Raw genomic sequence first — 24953 nt, forward strand, 5'->3', positions numbered from 1 at the left:
AGACTTCAGATTAGAAAACTGGAACATTACCACGACTGAACCCACTGCATTGCAATGTGCCTCAGTCTCTTTCTTTCTCCCTTTCCTTGCTCCCTTCTCCTCTTTTTGCTCCCTTTCTCCCTTTCCCCCTCTCATTCTTAGACACACACACACACTCACAGGGAGAGAGAGAGAGAGAGAGAGAGAGAAAAAGCGAGGTGTAACTGGTTGAGAGGGACATGTACATGCAGCTCCTGGTCTGAATAGCACTTCCTGGCGTGTGAAAGGCGAGCTGGGGAGGGAAGGGGAGGGGGGGGGGGAGGGAGGGAGGGAGGGAGGGAGGGGGGGGGGGGGATGAAGGGAGTGAGTGGTGGTGGGGAGGGGGGGCACCTCCGCCTCCTCCTCCTCCTCCTCCTCCTCCCGCTGAAAGCCTTGTTTGCCATTCTTGTGGCTGTGGGGGCCGAGCGCCTCTGAAAAGGGAGTCAACGGGGGAGGAGGGGGGAGGAGTGTGTGTGTGTGTGTGTGAAGGGGGGAGAGGGGGGGTGGGGGGGGTGACAATGAGACGAGGAGGACCACATCCGTGTTTGCCAGGTGTTCCTTTTGTGATCCTCACCTTGCACTGAGGCATGGAGGGCGAGACACATAGAGAGAGAGAGAGAGAGAGAGGGGTAGGAAAAGGTGGAGAGAGATAGGAAAGGGGGAAGAAGAGAGAGAGAGAGTGTGTGTGTGGGGGGTGGAGACTCTGCACACACACACACACACAGAGAGAGAGAGAGAGAGAAAGAGAGGCAGGGAGGGGAAAAAAGCCCCTAGATCCCGCCATTCTTTCACAGAGATAATCTGTCGCCGGTGCAAGAAAGGTGTTGTGAACATGAGGTGTGTGTGTGTGCGTGTGTGTGTGTGTGTGAGTGAGAGAGAGAGCGTGTGTGAATGCGTGCACACACATTTGTCTTTCTATGGGTGTGTGCTGCCTCATATTTATTCAGCGCAGGTTCATGGCTTTTATGCACGGTATTATGCTCCAGTGATAAAACGCTTTTCCACAGCCCATCAACAATGCCTTATCAAAGCCCTAATCACAACCCGGACTGCCAGAGCCTGCTAAACCTGAACAGACTAACAATATGATAGAGCAGTTTTCAGTCCTTTACATCCCGAGGACCCCCCAAGTCAAGTCGGGTCAAAATTTATTTATTAAACGCTTTTTACAAACAGGTTTTTCCACAAACTGCTCTACAGCACTACAGAGGACGTAAATATAGATAATGGACGTGAATTAGACCGGCGACCCCCATCTGAGAAAGTTTTGCCCAAAGGATCCTTATCTTAAAAGACTTTTGCTCTTAGAATGGATTTTACACAAAATTGCAAACAGATGGCAACCAACAAAGAAGTCCCACTTTTTCCACGCTTGATGCACCGCTGCTGCACTGTTTGCGCCACCCTCATGGGGAAATGCTGGGTAGTTGCAGCATTGGGGGAATTCTGCTGTCTAGGGGTTCTCATTATTTTCATACCAAGGGCCCCCCAAAATAGATCTAAAAGGCTCATTTGGTTGGGGAATGCCATCTTGGAAAAATTGGTCGTTGCTGCAAACCTCCTCCAATGCTGAACAATTCTCCTTTCCGTTACACCCCAAAAACATCATTGCTATCACATAAATTTAACGTGAAATTGATTTCTTGACCCTACAAATATATCCTTAGGATTTGGGATCAAGTCTGTTACTTTCATAGTTATTGCTGAAAAACCATAATCAATGAGAGGCACAAATCCGGATCCGGATCACCACAAAATGTAATCAATTGTTCCTTGGCCCAAGGCCTATCTGGCCCCCAAATTTCATGGAAATCTGTTCATAGGTTTTTGAGAGATCCCGCTGACAGACAAGACAGACAAACTAACAGAGGCAAAAACATAACCTCCTTGTCAGATAATAAGAAAGTCCAATGCTATTTACCATTACTCTTATAGCATCTTACTTAGTGAACATTTCCTGTGCTTTTTCACACTCATTTAGTTCAGTCAATCTGTTTAGTAAGTTGTTTTGAAGACACAGGTAGGTGAATTAGTAGCTCCAGAACTGACCTTAGGTGGAGGAGCAGAGGATTGTTGTTGGAAAGCCAGTGACTTTCAGTTCGTGGTTTGTTAGTTTTGAGATTAAGCAGTTGACAGCATGCGAATAGACCAGTTTATCTATCTTTAGAAACTGAGGGTTGTTGTTTTCTTGCCAAAGGGAATCACCTAGATCCGGAGTTGTTACACAACCAGAGGTGCGGTTAGTTTGTGGAGTTCTTACAGAGCAGACATGACAGGCAGAGGTAGAAAAGCTGGCTCTATACCACAGTTTGATACAGAGATGTACACAAAACTTTGGTGTTGGCATTTAAGTAACCTACTTGTTTTGTTGTGTCTCTTCGAGCAGCATTACCTATATACTGCACCCAAAATTGTTATAGCAACACTGAATAGCATGAAGCTTCAGTTGTGTCAGTGAGACGGTGAATCTTGCACGTAAACCTCTGGAGTCTCATCTATCAAAAGACCCACACACAAAAGCTGTGAGCCATGAAAAATTGATCTTGATGCCAAAATCAGTGGGTAACGTTGACTTTCTTCTGTTTTCTCTGGTGTAACAAAGGATACAACTCATTTCTATCACTATCCAAGTTATATATATATATATATATATATATATATATACTGTATATCTTTTAAATACATATGTTTTCATATTCTTTAAAATGATCTAAGTACAAAGGAACCAAAGATAAGTACAAAGGAACCAAAGTCAAAGAGCATTTTTATGAATGAGGTACAAAAAAAAAGTCACCTAACTAGGTCACCTGATTTCCAGGGTCATAGAACTTAACTTGGAACGCGAAGGCCTTGCAACTCAAGTAATAAAAACAAAGACATGGGAAAACAACCAAAATTGGAGTCACACGACTTTCACACAACAGCCGCAAGATCATGCCTTGTTCTTAACCGCTGTGACTAAGTCTGACTGCGTCCGCAGCACCATTCATGTCTAGCAGTCCTGGAGAGCATGATTCAATTACCGGTAGCTTACTGTAAGACAAATACAGAAATAGACTGGTGGGCGGTGTTGTGTTGCACTCCGTGTACCCAAGGTCAGGAGACTGTAATATAATATCCCCTTGTAAAAGGAAGGATATATGTCTCTGCAAACAGGGCGTTGCTGAGTCGACTGAATACATAAGACTGCGTATATTGCAATTATTACTCAGAAATATCTAAATCCCTCCTGTAGATGGGTCAACTCTGTTTGATTGATTGATTTTATTTCAGTTTCATGCACTCTAGCTGCCCAGCCCACATGAGCTTACAAGACACGTCCATACATCATGTTGCAAGTTGTGTTAAACAGACATATTCCTTGGCAAACCCAGGTATCATACAGAGTACATTGTGGTATTTCCCAGGCCTTTACAGATAGAACAAGTGTTGTCTTGTTCCACTGTGTTTAATTTATAGCAGTGGTGTCCAATCATGTGCCATGGAGAGCCAAGAGCCTGTGGGTTTCCCTTCCAACCAACCACTACAGCAGCTGATTTCACTGATTAACACACCTTCAAGCAGAGAGGGAGCAACTAACTAGTGAAATCACCTGGTGCAATGATTGATTGGATGGAAAACCTGCATACTGTTGGCTGATTTGACACCACTGGTCTATAGGGACATGAAACTATGGCTAGATTCAAACCGTAGTCTTCATGCTCAATACCAAATTGCTGTTCATACAGTATCAGATTTCTTTTGGATAACTATTCATATCCACTCTAGGATGTAACCCATATCCCATACCAACATCCTTCTTGCCCGGATGAAGACCTTATGGTGGAAACCTGTTGGCTCTAAGCCATGACAAGAAAGCCTTTTCAAATTTCAAGCTTTTAGTCTTCCCTCCTTACTGGATTTAGAGTGCCTTGGACATTGTGCATGCAGCTCAAGAGTTTCTTTTTTCTCACTTCTTAGAGCTAGTATCTCAGTTTTCTACAGGTTTGATTCCTGTTCCCAATGAGCACCTATAAACCTAAAGGACATCACTACTTTTTCTTAATCCACAAGAGCACCAAGTGTTACTTCTGACAACATCACATCTGAATTTGACTGAATTGAGGCATCTACCCAAATGCCAAATAAATTGTCTATTTCGCTTTCTTTCCATTGTTCTCTCTTGTTGTCCTCCATACTAACGCTGGGCATCAAAATGATAACAGTTGTCTCAACTTCATGAAGCTTTTTGCTGTTCACACTGATCAGAAAACATCAGATCTGTTCACAAAATTCTAAATTCAGCTGCAGTGAAGAACGTAGCCTATGTTGCTTGAAACAGGAAAAGTAAATTGTAGTGAATGTTAGATTGAGCCTATAGTTTGTCTGGGTCAACTGCAAGCACTACCTCATTGATTAACTATAACTAAACACAGTGTTGGCTTTCAGTATATCCAGTATATCCGTGGCTGTGATGCCGCTCATGGCCCTCGACCCCCTGGACGAATCCGCTGTCGCATCTCTCTGCTCGGGTGGAGGATGCCTAAGCCGCCTCAGACCAGTGACCTTGTGGCTGCAGCCTGTTTTGTGGCTCGTGGCGCTGACCTGTCACTCCGTATCCATTTCCAGCATCCAGTCTCGCCCCGCGATTGTCGGGGAGCTCGCCCCCTCCCCCCCCCGGCCGTCGCCATGGAGACAGCCAGTCTGACCTGGAATGCCGCCGTTCAGCGCTACCGAGGGTTTCACTCCTCTTTCGGAAGAGTTGAAAGTATCAATTAGGGCAGTACCCCCCCCCCTCACATAACTCATGCAATCGGAACTCAAGAGGACACCAATTTGACCAGATTCCACTTTCTCAAATTGCAGGAAAACACACTTAACTGATGGGCTCTCCCGTCTTGAGTGGGGCTATTGTTTTGCGCCTTGACCCCCCCTCCTCACCCCTCCTGTGGCCTGTCTCCCCTCCCTGTCACATAACAAGCTAAGAGCACACCTTTTCCACCAGGTCAGCAGCCCCTCAACAGGCGATCCTTTGACAAGTCTGGGGCCTCTTTGGGCATCTGGAGGGCCATTCTCCAGGGTCGGGGACCGCAAGGGAAAGTATGTAAATGATCCCTGATGGCATGTAAAAACATCACTCGATAGGCCTAGATAGACAGACAGACGTAGCTATCGACACTGTGGGACAACTGCACTGCGCTGTAGGAGCTCATTTAATTTGGACAACTGTAGGAACTCATTTGACACTGGCAGACTCACGCTTTTGCAGTATGCATAAAAACTACATAGCAAATCCACCCTCTTCCTCTGGAGCCCACTTCACATCTCTGATTCTACATTTGTACATATGTATGATGTTATATATGGCGCTGCCCCTGGATATCTCAAATCTCATCTTACTGTGGTTCATAGTCATCATTCCTACAATACCCATGCAAGTCCTGCATAATCCCCAATGTGAAAAGCCCAAAGCTCAGTTTGCTTCTCTGTTATCCGTTTGTAGAACTGCCTCCCTTTGCAAATCTAAAACTGTCCTGACCAAAGCTGTTTTAAAAAGGAAGTGAAATCATTAACAAAGTGAAAAGACAATTTAGCTAGTGTTGTGTATATCATATATCCTTTGATCTTTTGATCATGTTTTTGTTTTGTTTTTTGTCGTTTATCATTAGAATCTCAAAATTATCTTCCGTGTATATATCTTTCATCTCTGCTTTCAACAGGCCGTGAAACAGCAATAGTTAATAAGTTCGTAATGCGAACAGCTGTACCCCGCAATTATACCGTTGGCCTGTGTGTCTTTACCTGAGGTGATTCACAAAAGCTGTAATGTGAAACTGTACGAGTTTACCAAGAAACCTTTGAGGTGTATAACTGTGTGTGCCGTTGCAGTTTGCTTTGGTTTCCAATCTCTCCATCATCGGTGAGAGACGTCGCTTAATGCACCGAGTAGGAAGCACAGTATGTAATTTGTGCTATCTGAAAGAATTATTCAGCTCAGCTCAGCTGCTCCGAATCTGATGGGAAGTTCCTAAAAAAAGATCAGTGATTTAGGAAAAGAGGTCAGCGATCACCACATAAATCACCTACCACTGCAAAGGATTGCCCAGGAGCAGATGTGTCTTTGGCACTTGGCACAGGATTGCTTACCCGGATCAAAAAAAAAAAAGACCCAACCCTCAGACCATAAACATGTCCTTCCTCAACCCCAAACGGAGGCTACAGCAGCAGTCCTGGTGCACAGCATGCCTCCCTCCCTCCCTCCCTCCCTCCGGCCCTCCCTCATTCTCTCTGTTTCAACACATCCCTCTCTCAACTTCCTTCCTGCCCCGCCCATTGAATTTTAATACCTGCCTGTCATGTTTTCTTCTCCTTCCCCCCCCCCCCCCCCCCCCCCTTCACCAGACCCTTGCTGCGTATCTAGTAATTACCAGAGCACTGAGAAAACCCTTTCATTTAAAGGATTGGCAATTATCTCAGTGGAACACAATAAAATGGCTTCCCCTCAAGAGGAAGGGGAAGTTTGAGCCGCGGTACGCCGCTGCATGTCGCGCCGCCTTGCTCTTGAAGTGGGAGCAGAGGTGGAGGTCCTGTAGGAGGTGGGTTTTTTTTTTTTTTTTTTTTTTTTTTTTTTTTCTTCTCCTCATTCTCAGATATTTGATAATCAAAGAGGAGGCTGGGAAACAACGCGGGTCAAGTGGTGGGGCTTTATTGCCAGAGATTTGTTCCTTCTCGCTGTTAAGTCACCACTCTTAAAATATGAATGTAGTTTGGAGTGGGAGAGGGTTGAAACAGCTACCTTTAGCCAGCCTTGATTTAGAGCTGTGGCCTCCTGTTCACCTCCAGGGGAATCTATAAAGTTGTTCAAGCCATTGTAAATAACAGCTTTATGGTGCTGCGGGCCACCTGCCGAGGCCGAGGAGAGTTTGATCCCGACACCTCATTGGGACCAACACCGCTGTTGGGTAGATCAGTCGGCTCGGGCCCTTTTAAGTGCAACAGCAAATGATACAGTGACAAAGCACACAAAAATGTAAATGAGCATAAAGTTGTAAAATCCACTATTTGTGGAAGCGGAAAAGAGAGACTGTTGAATTTGGCTGGGAAAGGTGTTTTCTGGAGTTCCAGGGCTGTGTAAATGTAGAACGTGTTTGAGTTAGATCATAGAAAAGGTGCTAAAAATGTGATCACAAAGCCAGATGGTGATAATAATGTTAGTTAGCAACAGTAGCACCCGGCCATTGATCAAGGCAACAGCTCATCACATTGCAGGGCAGAAAACCAACTGTTTCTTTTTCCCATTGGTTCCAGTGGCTAAGGGATCTGAGAATTCACTAGCCACTTTCACAATTTCACCAGTCCAGCGGGTAGACAGGCAGGTCCGAACGGCTTTTGGTTACCCGACAAAGTGGCTGAAGGAGGAGACAAACTTACCAGCCACTGCCAGAGCTCAGCAGCATTTAGTTTGGCCGGTGGCTGGTGTTAATTTCTCACTGTGTCGTTTCAGCGCTGAGCCGCTAGCTTGGGTTTTTTTTTTTTTTACTAACTGCTTCTACCCGCCTCGCAGCCCCACCTGTCGTTTTTCGCCGCCGGCTCGGAGAGAGGCAAAGTTTGGCCGGAACAGCCAGTCGCCTTGGCAACACTGTGTGCCACCGCAGCGGATTGGAACAGGAACTGGCCTATCCATGTCAGTCTGCAGGCAGGATCTGGGCCATGCCTTGTGTTAACAGATTATCTGATTTCCATTCAGACGGCTCGGGTATCGGCCCCGCTCCTCCGCTCTCTGGAAAAGCGACCCCGGCCAGCCTCTTTCTGAAAGCCCCCAGAGCCCTCCTCTCTTCTCCCATTTCCTGTCTTAATTACGCACTCCTTTGTGCCGTTGTTTTTTTTTTTTTCTTCCTTCCCTCCTCCTCTTCTCCTACTTCTCCTTCTTCTTCTCTTGATCCCTCCTCTCCCCTCCCTTCTCGCTCTCTGTCTCTCACTTTTTTTTTTTTTTTTTTTTTAAGAGATGAGGACCAAGATTTTGAAGTTTTGGAGTCCGTAGAGGGGGACTGTCCTTGGCTCCCCCGCCGTCACCATCACCACCACCGCTGCCTCCCACAGCCCCGCTCCCCTTCTCCCTTCCATCGTCTCTCCACCTGAAAGGGAATACTGTGTTTTCGATGCATAAAAGGCTTGGCGCTGTCAACAGGATGAATCCACCAGGGCCCATGGAAAACATACTCAGAGCTGCAGCTACAGTTTCGCTGAAAGGGGGGGGAGGTGGAGGGTGGATGGGTGAGTGAGGGAGGCAGCTGGTAGGGATTACTGTGCAGTTTGATAGTCTGCACAATTACAAACATACCAAGTGTTAGCTTGGCTGTGCAGCATAACTCCAATGATGATGCTTTGGCTCAGGAAGTGGGACTTTTTTTTTTTTATTTCGGTGTGTGTTTGTGTGCACATGTGTGTGTGTGTGTGTGTGTAGGGGGAGGGCTTACAGCTGTGCATAATTACACAGCGTCCCTTCTCAGGTAAGGGGGAGGTTCACGGTAAAAGAGAAAGGGGGGGGGGAATTAAGGTAGAGGTGTTGTGTACACAATGGGCATGTAAACCAAGTGGGCATCTCCGTTGTGACAAAAACAGGTTTGTCGCCGTCCCGCGCCGGATCCGGTTACCGAGCCGGGGCATTGAGGCGAGGCCAAGAGAGGGTGACCTTGTCTATGGCGAAATCTGACACAGGTTTTCACATGCTGGGTGGGGGATTTTTTTTTTTTTTCTTCTCTTCCTTCCTCCCGCCCTCTCTCTCTCTCTCTTTCTCTCTCTCTCGTTATCTCTCTCACTAGGCGGCTAATTGCTGTGATGTTGAAGATTACATTTAGCGTGCAGTTCTTATCGTGTGTGTGCGTCGTAAATGGATCTCGAAAAGATCGAGGATAACGCAAAAAAAATCACATGCTTACGTCAGGGCTTTGGTCAGGGAATCTCTGGAATATCATGGAGTTTTGAGAAGTGGATTCCAGATAGGGAAAATCAGGGAATTTGATAAATTCTCTGGGAAAGTTATGGAATATCAGGGAATTTTACAAATGGGTCACTTAACAGGAATATATCAGAATGTATTTTACATTAGATGCAGGTTTGTACTGTTTTTAACCACAGCAAGCCCAACTATAGTGGAAACTGGACTCCCTAACCCTAACCCTACTTCCATAATGGTCAAAGACATTTCTCTATGATGCCTCCCTAAAGCAGACAAATTACAACATATACCAAATGAGAATCATCTTTTTTTTTTTTTTTTATTGATCCTGTTGACATGGTTTCACAGTCTAGTTCCCCCCATAGCCCCTGTTTTCCCACTCCTGAACAGGTTTAACTCTCCCTAGATGGAGTGATGGAGGGAGAGATCAAGGTTCCCACTGGTCAATCAATTTCTGGAATTTCAGGGAATTTTGAGAATAGTATTCCAGACAGGGAAAATCAGGGAATATCAGGGTTTTTTACAAAGGAATCACTGTACAGGAATATACCAGACTGTATTTTCCAACTTGTTTCATACGTTCATTGCATTTAGATGATGGTTTTCAGCCCAAACTGGAGTGGAAACTAGATGTTTACCCCTATTGAAATGTCCTGACCTCAAAAAAAACAAAAAACAGCAACATTAACAAAGCAGGGAAGAATCTGATTTTTACGTCATGGAAGAGTTGTGAGTTAGTGATGGAAAGTCGTGAAAAAGTCCTGTAATTTCACATCAGGGCCGCAGTTAACACCTTGGCGATGCTGCAAATCTGTCCTCATGTCTGTCAGCATGGCAGCGTTATTAATTCTTACTATTTACACTCCGCTGACAGTGGAAACAACCAGCTGTGCGAAAGGCGACATGGCTGACATCATGATGGAGGGATTAGGGAGGAGAGAGAGTTTTGCTATCTGTAATGCCTCTCTTTGTTTTCCCCACCTTGTGTTATTGTCTCACTCTCTTCCTCACCTTGTCCCCCATATTCTGTCTCTCTGCACACACACACACACACACACACACACACACACCGATATGAAGACGCAGCACACACACACACACCCCTCGCCCCCGGCCCGGGCTCAGCTTGGGGTGAGGGTAAACAAGCTAATGTTTAGATTTCACGGAAGTGGAAACCGATCCGGCCGAGTCGGCCCTGTCACTCAGCAACGCGCCTGTTTATGTTTGTCTCTTTCGTAAGTATCTGTGAGTGGGAGCATATGTGAGCGTTCAAGTCTGTGTGTGTGTCTGTGTGTGTGTCTGTGTGTGTGTGTGTGTGTGTGTGTGTGTGTGTGTGTGGGTGCACATACCTTAATGTAAAGCCTTTGTGTGTAAGCGCAGAGGGGCGTCGCTAAGAGGTTCTTGTGTGTGTGTGTGTGTGTGTGTGTGTGTGTGTGTGTGTGTGTGTGAGTGTGAGTGTGCGTGTGTGTGTGTGTGCTTTGAGGAAGTGGTGGTGACTTCTTCCCCTCCACCATGGCAGCACACTGACCTGGGCCTCATGATGATGGTGGTGATAATAGTACAGATGGTAACGTTGATCATGGTGCTGATGGTGACGCTGGTGAAAATGTCATGATAATAAATAATAATAATAATAATAATAATAATAAACTTTATTTATATAGCACCTTTCTTAACAAGGCTACAAGGTGCTTCACAATAAAATAATTAGAAAAAATAAAATAAAAACAGTAAAACATTGGATACAGAAAAGGAATAAAACAAAGGTAAGAGCAAGCAGTACAGTTGTAATCAGGTGAAGGAACTAAACCATACAGAAACCAGAGAAGCCATACACAACATGATATTTAAAGGACATTTTGTTTAAATATGCTGTAAGAAGATTAAAGGAATGTAGTAAGTGAACAGAAAAAGTTATTAGGATACATTAAGAGGCCTCTTTTTTATAAGAATATGTTTTTAAAAGAGATTTAAAAGAATAAACTGTATTGGCTAACCTAATTTAACCCCATGATGATAGTGATAATAGTGATGAGAGTTTCTGTAGTGGTGCATTTTATTTAGTGTGAGAATGGCAGTCTTGCCTTGCTATGATACAGAGTAATAGTCAAAATCCTTATTTGAACTTTGACCTTTAGGCTGCGTGCATAACTGAAGTTGAATCAAAGGTTTGTTGCACCTTACAACAGCCTTTCAAATAGCGTAATGCAATGTAGGCCTAATGGGAATAATGTTACAACAGGGTAGTTTGGAGTCTTTTTATGGTGTGCAAGGCAGAAGTATATCATTGTGAAATCAGCTTTTGAAAGGAGTTTTACAAGGTGAAGTTTGATTCTCATATTTTCCAAACACAAAAAAAAGGTTTTTGGGGAAGAGCATTGTACCATTTTGTTTTTAGGTGTCAGCTTATGTCTTAGAAAACACTAAGATATCTGAGCATCGTGTAATGCTGATGAGATCTAACATAAAAATTGATTGATGCGTTCTTAATTAGTTTTCCTTTGTCCTAAAACCGCTGTAACAGCAAGGTGAATCCCGGCTCTAGCACTGTCAAAAGCTTTCAGAGCAATAATCCCAGAAGTCCTCCTCTTTTTCCTTTTTTTTTCAACACTACATGAGAGCGAGGAGGAAGAGGAGGAGGAGGAGGAGGAGGAGGAGGATGAGGAGGACAAGGGCTGTCGGAGAAACACAATGCGCTCAGGGTTGCGTGTTAGGAGCCGCCTGAATGGCACCAGGCCTAACGAGAGCCCGGCAGGGACCCCGAGGTGGGCCTGGCACCTGCAGTCTGCCTCTGGGGGGAAAGTGGGGGCAGTGTGTGTGTGTGTGTGTGTGTGTGTGTGTGTGAAGTGGGTGGGAGGGGTGTCTGTCTGCATTTCTGTGTGCCGTCAACAGAGACTGTGTGCATATGTGCGTGTGTGTGTGTGTGTGTGTGTGTGTGTGTGTGCGCTTGTGTGTGTGCGTGTGTGTATTTTGCATGCATGCATGTATCTGGGTGGGGCTGCAGTTAAGGAGAGTGCCACTCGTTGCCTACAGCCAAGAATTTAACCTCAGTTTTATACTTCAGTTAGTAAGTGGGAGCGGAAGATATTTCCCATCCATCCGAGGCTTTTCCATGTTGTTCTCAATTTGAGGGTCAGGACCGCCAGGGGATTATGAGATAATTTAATTTAAAATAGTTCTAATATAAGACTGAGGGGGTTTTTTTAGCTCTAAAACCTTCTTTGTGAAACAAATATTTGCAGCATATAGGCCTCAAGTTTAAGTAAATAAAAGGGTTCCATCCAATTTTTGGAGCCTGATACTGATAATTTTGTATTGAAGCTGCCAATAGTCAATATTCTGTGCTGATATACATATGACATCTTAACATTTGACCATTTCCATGCCAAAATGAGAAAAATTAGAATTCAGTTTATTCTTGTCAGGATGGAAAAGCCTCTGAAACAGTATTTAGATCATTATGGGACAGCAGTCTGTGTCAAAGTCCAGTTTTCTCTGAGGCCACATCCACACTAATATGTTTTCGTTTTAAAAGGCATAACTTTTGCTACGTTTACGCCTAGCGTCCACGCTACTCCGGCCTTTTTCCGACCTCTAAAACGGAGACATTTGAAAACGCTGCTGACCCCGTTTTAGTTCGAAAACTCCGGGATTGAGTTTTAGTCCGAATGGGCGGAAACGGAGACTTTTGAAAACGATGACGCAGACGCCCACGTTCGCTTCCTGATTGGGTCTTATCAGTCACGACTTGTCCTTCCCTGATTCGTCACTCCCCTATCACATGACCCTTTTCCGGAAGAAAACAAACAACATCAGCCTTGACTACCTACTTTCAGTAACATTTCCACCTCGTCGTCAGTCCAAGCAAAGAAATCTCTGGTTGTACTTTTCGCCATTGCTGTTCTTCCTCCGTAGTATTTTCTGCAACTAAACAACCAACTGCAGAGTAGACAATCTGCTTCCTGTTTACACCGGCACACGCATGCCCAGTCAAGCATGTTAGTATGGACGGAAATTATTTCGTAAAGCATCGTTTTAAAACGAAAACTTATTAGTGTGGATGTGGCCTGAGTTTACCTGCTATATTGCGGTTAGGTGCCACTGAACCAGTGCTCTCTGACTCCTCACTTGCCTTTATTTGCTCACTGTTTATCAAGTATTCAGCTCTGTCTCTTCACAAAAAATAAATTACAACCAAACACCAAGGAGCTATGAATGATTTCCATCTTGCTGATCACAAAACATGTTAAAACAGATGTTAGAAACAAGGAGGAGGTTAGAGACACTGCATGTCTAACAGAATGTCAATCAGTTGCCTTTGAGCAAGGCATCTAACCCCCAGTCACTCCAGTGGAGCCGCTCAGTGGCCACCAGTAGAGGACTGTGGTTGCAGTGGGCAGCTCCCAGCTGTGTGTGTGTGTAACCATAACGGTGCTGGTGTCCCCAACAGGAGGCCGAGTGTGTGTGAAGCGAACAAGGGTGAGGAAAGGAAGGAAGGAAGGATTGATGGGAGGGAGAGAAAGAGGGGAGGGGGGGGTGGCAAGGAGCTGTCTGTAACCATGCACAGCTGTGAAGGCACATTTACTGTGAAGTCACACACACACACACACACACACACACACACCCCTACATCAGCTCTGCTTGTTGTCGTTGGACTTCCGCTTGTTAAATGAAATTCAGAGGCCCTTTTACACCCCCTCATCGCCAATACACACCCGCTCACCCTTCCACATACACACTTATACACACACAGACACACACTCACACACACACACACCAGAAGAATGCAAGTACTGTAAAAGAGGGAGACAGTAACAAGGGAGGAGGGCGGCGGTGGCACTGAAAGCATGTCCTGTGTCGGCCAAGAAGCCCAGAGAGAGAGACAGAGAGAGAGAGAGAGAGAGAGAGAGGTGGGAGAGACAAATGAATCAGAAGAAGAAGAAGAGAGGATCGGCCATCGCTTCCGCCGTTCGGTCCGGGGCGACGGCTCGACCAGAGAGAGCCGGCGGGTGCTCTTACAGGCCCCGGGGCGGATTATGGAAACCAGACCCGGCGAGTTTACACCGAACGCAAGGCCCCGTAGAATTAAACTGCGAACTGCGGACAGCTCGCAGGAAACGGCTCTTTGTAAAGCAAACATACATGTATTTTATGGCAGCCGCTTTACTGCTTTTTTATTTCGGGCTCCAATGAGTCGACATTTCAACATGGCCTCGGCCTAATTTCCTCTGCTTTTCCTCACCTCTTTTTTTGCGGGGGGGGGTTTGGCGGACGACCCTTCCCACACACACACACACACACACACACACACACACACACACACACACACACCCCCACACACACACACACGCTGCCCACCTTCTCCTATCAAAATAAGACGACTTTTTTTTGGCAGTGGCCATTTTTATTTTCGCAGAGGTGCGAGGGCCAAGCAGTCGGGGTTGTTTTGACAGATTCGGGGGGACTTTATTGCGGCCCCCAGGGCAGCTGTGGGGGTGTTAGCACTACACCCCCCGCCACCCGCCACCCCCCGCCCCCCCACATCCCATCCCACAGACCCCCACAAAACATCACCCCCCCCCACCCAAAGGACTGCAACACAGCTGCTGCCACTTCTTCTCCCCCTCCTTCCCCCAGCCTCAGCCCCTTCACCTGGTCTCCATATGATCATGACCCTCAAACACACACACACACACACACACACACATGCTCACACACACACCTCCATAAAAGGTAAAAGAGGTGTGACATCTAATTCCATAACGACCCTAAACCCACCAACACCACCCACACACACACACATCCACACCTTCACACACACACACACACACACACACACACACTCTTACACCTAACACAAAACAACAAAAATAAAATACAAGTGTTTTTGACTGCATTTCTGCTTTATTACACAGTGAACAGAGACAGAAGACAAGTCGGGGTTAATGAGCAACAAAAGGACATTGGCTGAATTTTTAGCGAGAATATTTTGTGCTTTTTTTACACATTATCACATAGAAACTGTTGTAAACTGTATAAACTTAGTATCTTCTCTCTCTTTCACTGAAAAATGTTTAAGTATATTCCTTAAGTGAAACATCTTCCAGTGGTATAAGATAGATCCACTTGTTTTCAATGCAGTTTCATCTGATTTTCTTGAAACAACTGGCAATATCTTTAAATAAGGTGGCTCACTCCGGCAGTATCACTTGAAACAAGTTGATTTGCATTGGAGACATTGGAGTGTTTTGGCAGTCTTCTCCTCTGTGGTCTTGTACAGCTCAGTGGGTAGAGCATGGTACTAACACTGCCAGGGTTAGGGGCCCATTTCTCATGCTAAAAAAAAAAAACCTGCATTCATGTTTCTGTGAAGCACTTTGGATATAGTAGATGACCTAAATGTGATATCGTTCATGACCTGTAATACTCGGCCAAAGCTTGGGACAGGGAGAGAGAGAAAGTCAGTTTATATTGCGGAACAAGGGGGGGGAAAAGATAAACCATTTTTTTACAACTCCAAAAAAAGTTCAAAAGATTTCCACAGGAGACTCGTGTTAGCTAAACACTTGAGAGGTTTCACTGCAAAACACTATAAATCCATTTTTAGGAGAAAAATATCACCTGAAACTCAACATCATTCAATTCTTGTATTTTGTAGGAAAATATCTTTAAAAACTTCCCAACTTTTTTCCTTTTTTTTAATGCAAAATGAGTAACCTTACTATGCCAAAAGCTGAAGAGCAGGTGTCACTTATTAAAAAAGGTTCATGTGTCATTTTGGACTGCAGCTCTTCCCTTCCCTTCCTCCTGGCTGTGCAGAGTATGTGGGACAGTAGGGGGTTAACAGCGCCAGAGTAATTTGGTTCTTGGACACGGTGGCCTCGCCTGCCGGATGCAAGTTTGACTCAAGGGCAAAATCCAGAGTGAAAGCCTCTCATGTTTTTGACTGGTTGCCAACTCTGCTCTCTCTCTCTCTCTCTCTCTCTGCTCTCTCTCTCTCTCCCTCCCTCTCTCTTTCCCTCTGCCCTTCTCATCCCTCTCTCCTCTCTCAACTGCTCCTGCCCCCTCCCCTCCCTTATGCTCTCTATTTTACTCTCTCTCTCTCTCCCTCTCTCTCTCTCTCTCTCTCTCTCTCTCTCTCTCCCTCTCTCTCTCTCCCTGTTCCGATCCTCTCCCACAGCAAAGTCAGTGGTGACATAAAGCAGGTCTGGTGTCCCTCTGAACCCGCCGCCCGGCCTCGATCAGAACTGTGTCATCATCTTTTTTAGAAGGGTTTGGACTGTAAAACTCTCCAGAAGGCTGCATAAATCTGCAGCAGGCACAAGCCAATGTGTGTGCAATCATAAGGCCCAGAAAAAGAGACGAGACCAGGTTTTCCCCTAACAGGGTCGAGAGTCTCCTTAGGATTTCTGTTCCCTATTTAGGGCCCTGACATGAAGTTTAAGACACAGTTTCATGCCTTTTGTCTTTTTAACTACCAGTCAAAAGTTTGGACACACCTGATTGAATGCATTATGTTGATATGAATGTTTTTCATTATCTTAAAGCCATTTTGATCTAAAGGCTTATGCTTAAATTGCAATGCCTGGCAAAATATAAGATAGTTTGAATTTGTTTTGACACTTTTTTGGTCACTGCATAATTACATTTGTGTTATTTCATAGTTTTGATGTCTTTACTATTATTCTAAAATGTGGAAGATAGTAAAAAATAAAGAAAAATGCGGTGTATCCAAACTTTGGACTGGTAGTGCATTGGAGTCACAAGAATTTTCAACCTCAACAAGGGGAATGGTTGAGAACTCTATGAAGACAGGACTTTTTTTGGTCCATTGGCCACAGTGGCTGGTGCATCCAAAAATTCACCAGCCATTTTCACTATTTTACTAGCCAACTAGATTTTTACAATAACTAGGAACCCCCAAAGATGGTTGTTTACCTGCCTAAAAGTGGTTGGTAGAGTCGACAAACTTATCAACCATGGCCAAAATTTGCCAGTATTTGGCTAGTGGCTGGTATTAATTTCCCAAACCTGAATCCTGGAGGTAGACCCTTGTCAGCTTTTAGTTCGCATTGCTCTCTGTACTTTTTTGTTTTGTATGTGCTCTGCATAAATCCAGTGTGGCCCATCTCCGAGTCGCTGTGACTCACCCAGGACTCTGCGGATTGTGGACTGACAGGTTAGGAAACCACATACAGCAAATGCCTTCAGGCAGGGAACAGAGTCAACTCATGTCTCCTTAGGCAAGTCGGTTAGTCAGCCAGCCAGCCAGCCAGCCAGCCATCCTTCCTCCTGGTGAAGTGCGCATTAGAAAGAGCAAGACAGAAAATAGAGCTTCAAAGAAATGAGATAGTAGATATTCCACCAACGGTGTGGGGAAAAACTGAGTCATTGTGCTTGGTATCATGACCCCAGTCTTTCCTATCATGTTTCTCTTGTTTTGGAAGGATTGTGTGAAGCAAAGTAGATCTGATCCCGGTTTACCCACGCCATGTCGAGGCTTGGATCTAAGAATAAGACACCTGAATTGCGGGGGCGTCAGTTTGTAAACAGTTTGTAGACGTAGCTGAGAGCAGGTCGGACTGAAGCCGGCCAAGAATGCGTGCAGCACAACAACGCTCCAAGGAGAAGATTCCCAGCATTCCTCACTGGTTAGGGAGAGGTACTGGCCTTCGCAGATAGGAAGTCGTCTGTCATTAGGGGGTAATCACTTCTTGAGGAGGATCGCAATGCCTGGAATGATTACTGTTGTTATCGGCAGTGAAACTTGGCGCGGAGAGAGCGGATGAGGTTTTTTTTTTCTCTCTCTCTCTCTCTTTTCTCTCTCTGTGTGTTTTGATCAGCTTGACTGATCCGACGTAGGCCTTGCTTGTTTTTCTGACTCGAATGAAAACTTTCTCACCATCGCACTGTTTGCAATTTTGTTAAGCAAAGTACTAGAACACACTCACTCAGCGTTAGTTCAATGTTGACTTATAGCTAGTTGGTATTTCTTACCTAGGGGCATTTCTAATTACTAATGGCTCATGTGTAATGATGCCTATCATTTTAGTGGTGCAGCAAGGTGGATGCAATCCCTCATGCAGACTCTAGAAAAACAGAATTTATCCAACTACATTTGGTAGACGGTGGGTTCCTGTCTTCCCACACCACTTGTCAGTGTTTGTTTGTGGGGTTTTGTGCCTGTAGCCCTTTCAAGTGGGTTGTCTGGGTCCCTTGGTCCAGCTGTTTTTGTCCTCTCCTCTCTCCCTCTCTCCCTCCCTCCCTCCCTCCCTCTCTCTCGCCTTCTGCCAGTCGCGCCAAGACTTCAGGTGGAATGATGCCGTTACGAAAAGAGCCCGTCAACGCTTGCCCGACATGCCAAGCCAAGTATTTGTCTTTCGGGGTCCCCCCCTCCACCACCACCACCTCCCCCTCCTCCTCCCCCTCCTCCTCCTCCTCCTGCCTCCACCCCCGGATCCTTGAGAACAGGAAGTGTATCTTGTTAAGTGATGGATGGGCCCCCTGCTCTCGCTGAGAGGAAAGAAAAAAAAAAGGCCTTTCTTTCCCTCCAGGGCAGTCAGATGAGTTTAGCAGTCTCAAAGCTGAGGGTCGGCTCTGTTTTTTGGGAGCGCCTTGGAACCCTTGGAGCCCGAGCGCCTGGAAGCTTCGGGCACCTCTTCATTATGTGTGCAAGAGAGAATTAACGGCTGATAAAGTAGCGGGCAACTAGGAAGAAAAAAACAATGATAACGCCAGCAAAATGGTGCTGACATTAAAAGAATGTTTCGTGGAGTTGTGCATTTTTGTGTGCGTGTGCTTGCATGCATGCTTACGTCTGAACGTTTGTGTGTGTGTGTGTGTGTGTGTGTGTGTGTGTGTGTGTGTGTGAGTGTTTGTCTGTGTGTGTGTGTGTGTGTGTGTTTTTTAGCCAGGGGTCAGCAGGTTTGCGTTGGCATGCAGCCGCCAGATACTTCCAGGGAGAGCAACTCAGGAAGTGTCCCTGGCACGTCCACAGAGTAGTGGAATACACACCGCCGCGACTGGCCCGACCTGCAGCGACAAACAACCACAGACTGCCCCCACCCCCCTTTACCCACCCCCCTGTGGGAAGAACAGTGACGAAGAAGCAACCCCGACATGTTTTGTTTTTTTGTTCCAGATCTTGTGAAATTCTCCCCCCCCCCCCACCATCACTTGAACCTTTATTACTTATCTTTTCTTGCCGTGGCCTTCAGACCGGTCCATCTCCCCCAGCGCATCTCCCTCCCAGCCTTTGAATTACAGTGACGTTATTCCTCTCTGTCCATTTGTACCATTGGCTCATCAACCACAGCCAGAGTGGAAGAATCTGGGGAGGTGAAAAAAAAAAAAAAGAACATTTCCTCTCATGATCCATTGCTCTTTTGTCAGCCACGGCTCTGTTGTGGTTACCTAAGGATAGCTACCTGTGTTTGTCTCCAGTTTCCATCCTCTCATGTTCCACACACAGGGATGTGATCAGGAATACAAAAAAGCAGAGAGGGGGGGGGAAAGGCAGGAAAACCGTTATCGCCCATTTGACATGAATGGGAGTTGTTTGTCCAGAAAAAAACCTGAAAACCTTAAAAAAGAATTTGCTTCCCTGCACATTTTGAAAGCAGATGGACGCAAGGTGTGACATCACTCAGGCCATTTGGTGGACGCTTTTATCCAAGGCGCCTAGTAGTCCCATGATAGCATTTATTTATTTTTTTTATATGGATGTCTCCAGTGGGAAACAAACCCAGAGGTGGGAAGTAACAAAGTAAAAATACTAAGTTACTGTACTTAAGTGGGTATTTGCGTAAGATTTTCAAGTATCAGTACTTTACTCAAGTTTTTCTTTCACTTAAGACTTTTTACTTTTACTCACTACATTTCAAAAGAAAAATCCATACTTTCTACTCACTACATTTTATTTATTTATTTATTTTTTCATCCCGGAAGCAGCTGATCAAGTGCCAAACGCGATTGCACCATGAGCGTCGTGCCCCACCCGACATCGAGCAGAGCAGGACCACATACTGTACATGTTCTTAGCGTGTGTGTGTGTGTGTATACAGAGGAAAACACGGAAGCTGTCAGACTTGAAAGCTACCTGGTGCATGCAGACTAGCTGGAATGGCTATAATGTGATAACTGTGTAAACAAGAGTTCAAAGGCTGCGGGTCCGGCCCCTCCAACCTTCACTGATCGCTCCTGACATGACCTCCTGCACGGCTTGCGTCTGTCTGTGTGTGTCTGTTGCCTCGTCTCGTCTCGGCCGGGCCGGGGTTTAGCCCCGCTGGTTTCGGCCCGCCTGGCTCCCGGCCAGCGTCTCCTCTGTCTCTGCAGCCGGGGCCAAAACCTGGTCGCGCCACAGCTGAGCGTTCTGCATTTCACAAATTCTGCAGTTCACATACTCTGCGTTTCACATTATCGATATGTTTTATAAATTAATATAATGTGCTACGTATAATGTTTCGCGTATACTGTGGGAAAGTACTGTGCAGCACTCTGTTTTAAAGTGCTGTTGAACTTTGGTAGTACCTTGGGTTGTGTATCTTTCTCCATGATAAAACCCCCAAATCAGCGATTCTCTGTTATCTGTTGCTCCGGTAGAGGAGATTGGAGAATTGTGTTTTTTCTCTCTCCATTCGCTGCCAACAGTGTGAAAAGCAGATTCTGACAGTGAATTAAAAAAAAATAGTCCTGTGGCTGAATTGTGGTTAAGTGAATCACTTTCTTTATGTTTATTAAACCTTTCAGTTTGAACAAGTGTAACAACGAAATCCGGTTGGAGGAAACTTGTGCCGATGGAACGAAGAAAAGAAGAAAGAAGAAGAAAAGTATGTTTATCAATATTTGTAAATAGGCGACAGGACAGGACTTTGACAAAGCAGATTCTGACAATATATAAAAAACGAGTCTCTCACTCTTTTTCGCCTATTTACAATTATTGGTAAACCTACTATTTTCTTCGTTCCATCGGCATGGATACACAAACCAAACCAAACCAAACCACACCACAGCTTGCCCAGGCCTGGCTGAAAAGAGCTAATGGAGACAAGGCGTATTTGTCCGTCCGTCTGCCTGTCTGTGTTGGAGAGGCGCCTGCCACTTAATGACGTCTGACAAGCGAGACAGCGGCAGCTTTGGGTACTCAAGGACTGTTTTGGGGTCATGGAGATGTGATCTGTAGGAAGTGGAGGGTTTATCAGATAACGTCAACATCGTCTCCACGCTGACTGCTGGAAGCGGAAAACTTACATTTCACATTTTGCAGTTTTACGCGTTTGGCTCATGCTCCTCTCTAGAGTGACATACAATTAATGCTGGAATACGTTTCAATTCCTTGATCACCAATGTAACAAGCAGCTGGTAGTGAGGAGGTCAAAGGTCAGAGCCATAGTGTCCTGACACTATTCTTGCAAAAACAAAGTGCTAGGAAAGAAAATGAGAAGTAAGAGCTAAAGGGATTTTTTTTAAGTTCAAGATAATAGCATTTTCGAGCAAGCAGGGGAAGAATCTATGGGATAGGGGATACAGATATTTTCTATTTTATCATTTTCAGACTGTGGAATTATGTATTTGTTTTAAAGAGCAGCTTTTAGGTTGGCATCTGTCCCTGTCTGTAATTAAGTCACCTTGTTTTTTATGCGAGGATGAAATCCCAGTTTCAGTGTTCAAAGTTTCAGTAGGTCTTATTTAATCATTTCTCATAAAATACTGGAATTTCCATGCCTGGTCACCTAAAATGTGTCAGTGCAAGTGAAGCTGGTGTGTTTATCTTGCAGCAGGGACAATGCTATACATCAATGAGTAAGCCTTGATTGACACACTTGGGTTTGATCGTTATTCATATATTTGTAAATCCTTTACATCTCGCTCCTCTCTGTCCCGCAGGCTCTGATGCGTCCGGGGCGTCTCGACCGGATCGTCTACGTTCCTCTTCCAGACGCTCCGACGCGACGGGAGATATTTTCCCTGCAGTTCCGCAGCATGCCCGTGGCTGAAGATGTGTGTGTGGACGACCTGGCGACTCGGACCAACAAGTATTCTGGAGCAGAGGTGAGATTCATTTACAGTTTCCGTTTCAGGCATTTCGCTGACATAGGGCTGGGTGATAATTCAATATTATTATCGTCTTTCAGTGGAATCATATCGTGATGATATGAAGATATTTTGATATCGTGACACACTTTTCTGCTGTCTGAATTGATGATGACAAGCAAATTTTACTTAAAAACTCTCATATTTCTGTTTTGTTTGACATCACACCTACCATTTGGTTCAATGAGATGAACATTAATTTGATTGTTTAACGTGATTTTGCATACATGAACCATATCATGATATATATTGATATTGAGAAAAATCCTTATGATTATCGTGATATTGATTTCAACCATATCTCCCAGCCCTACGCTGACACTCTTATCTGGAGCAGTTTAGAATGAGTGTAACAGTAGAAAGAGAAGAGAAGCTTGAATTCCTAGTTCATGAACATAACATGGAGCCAACAGTAAGGACTGCAACACTCAAAGCCACAGAACTCTGATAAAATATGACACAAATATTCCTGGCTGTTGCACAAATAAGGTCTTCAATCAGAAGTTCAGAAGTTTTGTCTCCGTTGCTGATGCTCTTATCCAGAGACTTACAATAAGTGCAGCAGTAAAATAAACTTTGAATTGCCATGATTACTAAATGGTCAAAGCCCTGACAATGGTTGTAACAAATTGTCCTGATCATGTGTAATAGAGAAGTTCTAGGTAAGGAGATTCGTCAAATAGATTATTTTATTATAGGCCTGTAAGAAGGAAAACAATGTAACTCCTAATCTGAGGATCTTGATAAATCCCAGTAATGAAAACTGAGAGCGGACTTGGATTAACCTGCCAGCAAAGTGGATCGGAGGCATGTAGCATAACAGTCTTCATGGTTGGACACTCTGATACCAGCTTGGACCGGCTGCTAGGCCCTCGCCAACACAAACTTTCCTAACACAAGACCCCGGGAAGTCAAGTCCAACGTGGAAATGTCAATACCCAATGAGAAGGACCCCATTGTTGTTGTTCTGTCGTCTTAGAGCTTTTTAATGATTACAAGGGGTTTTTTTTAGCCTTTATTTTTCCAGAGAAAGGTTTTGCAGTGTGTGTATGTGACCTAATACCTTTACATCAGTGATTCTCAACCTTTTTCATATCAAGGACCCCTAATTTAGTCCGCATTAGAGCCACGGACCCCCATTTAGACAGTCCCCCATTGAGATTTTGTCTCTCAGGCCCAAATCTGAGAATATTTTTATTGTTAGATATGATTTTGTCCAGAATTACAAGACTATCTGTATTGTAGGCAGAGAGATAACAGAGAAACTATGATCAAAACAGTCATTCTTCTACATTCTCTAATTGTGTTAACTTCTTGTAAATGAAATAATGCGGAAGTTTAACAATCTATCAATTTGCTGGGGACCCCCTGGAACCCCCTCAAGGACCACTGGTGGTCCACGGACCCCATGTTGAGAACCACTGCTTTACATGGTCTCATATGTTGTGTTGTGTGTGTGTGTTGAAAGATTTGCTGTGCACACATGCTCTTTTTCAGCACATAATACACATAAAACTGCCAACCCTCCGTTCACAAGCCCACATCTTTAACCTTTAGGCTTCTTCTTCTGCCTCCCGAATAAGACGTTACGAAAGATGTGACCGTGTGCCGCGTGGAAGAGAGATGAGACTGCGCCTTTTCCATGATGTCTGTGCTGTGTCTGTACTGTGTCACAGACCCCTCTCCTCGTGATCTCACGCCCGGACCGAGAGCGAACGCACAAACACTCCTTTGTGTGACAGAACTTGTCTCCCGGCGTTAGTCTGGCGCGTGATTCACATTGTCTTGACGGTGAAACTGCCGCCGTTCTTCAGTAAACAAAAAAAGTTTCAGGATGGGCTTAAAGAAATCGTGTACGGCGTTAAAAAAGAATACACTATCTTTTGACAAATACGCTCTTTTATCAACTTCCCTTTGTGCAACCAGACGTTTGGTAGTATTTTTGTCTCTGTGTCCAGTAGTTAAAGCATTATTGTGTAGAGTCTGAAAAGACTCTACACAATAATGCTTTAACTACTGGACTACTTTATGCTCTACTGGCTCTGGCAAGCACATTTTCTCTCTATCTCTCTCTTGTGTCTTTGTCAGAGAGATCATGTTTGTCTCTGACCTTCAGCATGACTCATAGTTCATAGACCATTTGACGCAAAGACCAGGCACGCAAGATGTACAGTATATCTTTTGTCCTGATTGTAAATCTCCGCGGTATATTTTGACTTCAAGGGTTACGGACATGATAGAAATGTCATGCTGGCCTTCTGACAGCCTCGGAAAACAAGAGTTTTTACACGATTTAGAGGCTAGCGTGCCTTGGCAGGCTGTGAAAAACACAGATTTCATTGTTGTCCCGGTCATGCTTTCTGTGTGACATGTTTGCGAGGACTGTTGTGTATCCGTGACGCTGTTTGCCTGAGATAGTGCAGGAGACGAGTTTGTTTGTGGAGAAACTGTTTTGATCTAGACGCAGAAGGCTTCTTAACATTTAGAAACACACACACACACACACAGATATACAGTGGTGGAAAGTAACTAAGTACATTTACTCAACTACTGTACTTAAGTACAATTTTGAGGTACTTGTACTTTACTTGAGTATTTCCATTTTATGCTATTTGTACTTATACTACATTTTAGAGGGAAATATTGTACTTTTTACTCCATTACATTTATTTCACAGCTATAGTTACTAGATACTTTTCAGATCAATATTTTATATTTAAAACATTTGATCATCTTTATAAAATAAGTATAAAATAGCATTGTTATAGATTAGACTACCCAAAAGTATAGCTAAATTGTTAAGATTAGCTTCACGTTGACAACTTTAAAATGCTGCTTACATGGACATGTATGTCAATAAATCAGTATTAATATTCCAATTATTTATGAACAATATAACTCTCTA

At 44.7% G+C, this 24953-nt stretch overlaps 1 protein-coding gene across 1 annotated transcript in view; it reads left to right on the top strand.

Moving 5' to 3' along the window:
- afg2a (AFG2 AAA ATPase homolog A) overlaps positions 1-24953 on the top strand; it is a 103078-nt gene that overhangs the window by 73065 nt on the left and 5060 nt on the right. The window contains exon 16 of the mRNA XM_071535302.1: positions 21842-22022. Coding sequence (XP_071391403.1) covers positions 21842-22022 — 181 coding nt within the window. The remainder of the gene's footprint in view (positions 1-21841; positions 22023-24953) is intronic.

Source organism: Centroberyx affinis, unplaced genomic scaffold (assembly GCF_046629955.1).
Source record: "Centroberyx affinis isolate AG114_WGS23_722 - 3 ecotype Tasmania unplaced genomic scaffold, CSIRO-AGI_Caff_v1 ptg002687l_1, whole genome shotgun sequence".
NCBI lineage: Eukaryota > Metazoa > Chordata > Actinopteri > Beryciformes > Berycidae > Centroberyx > Centroberyx affinis.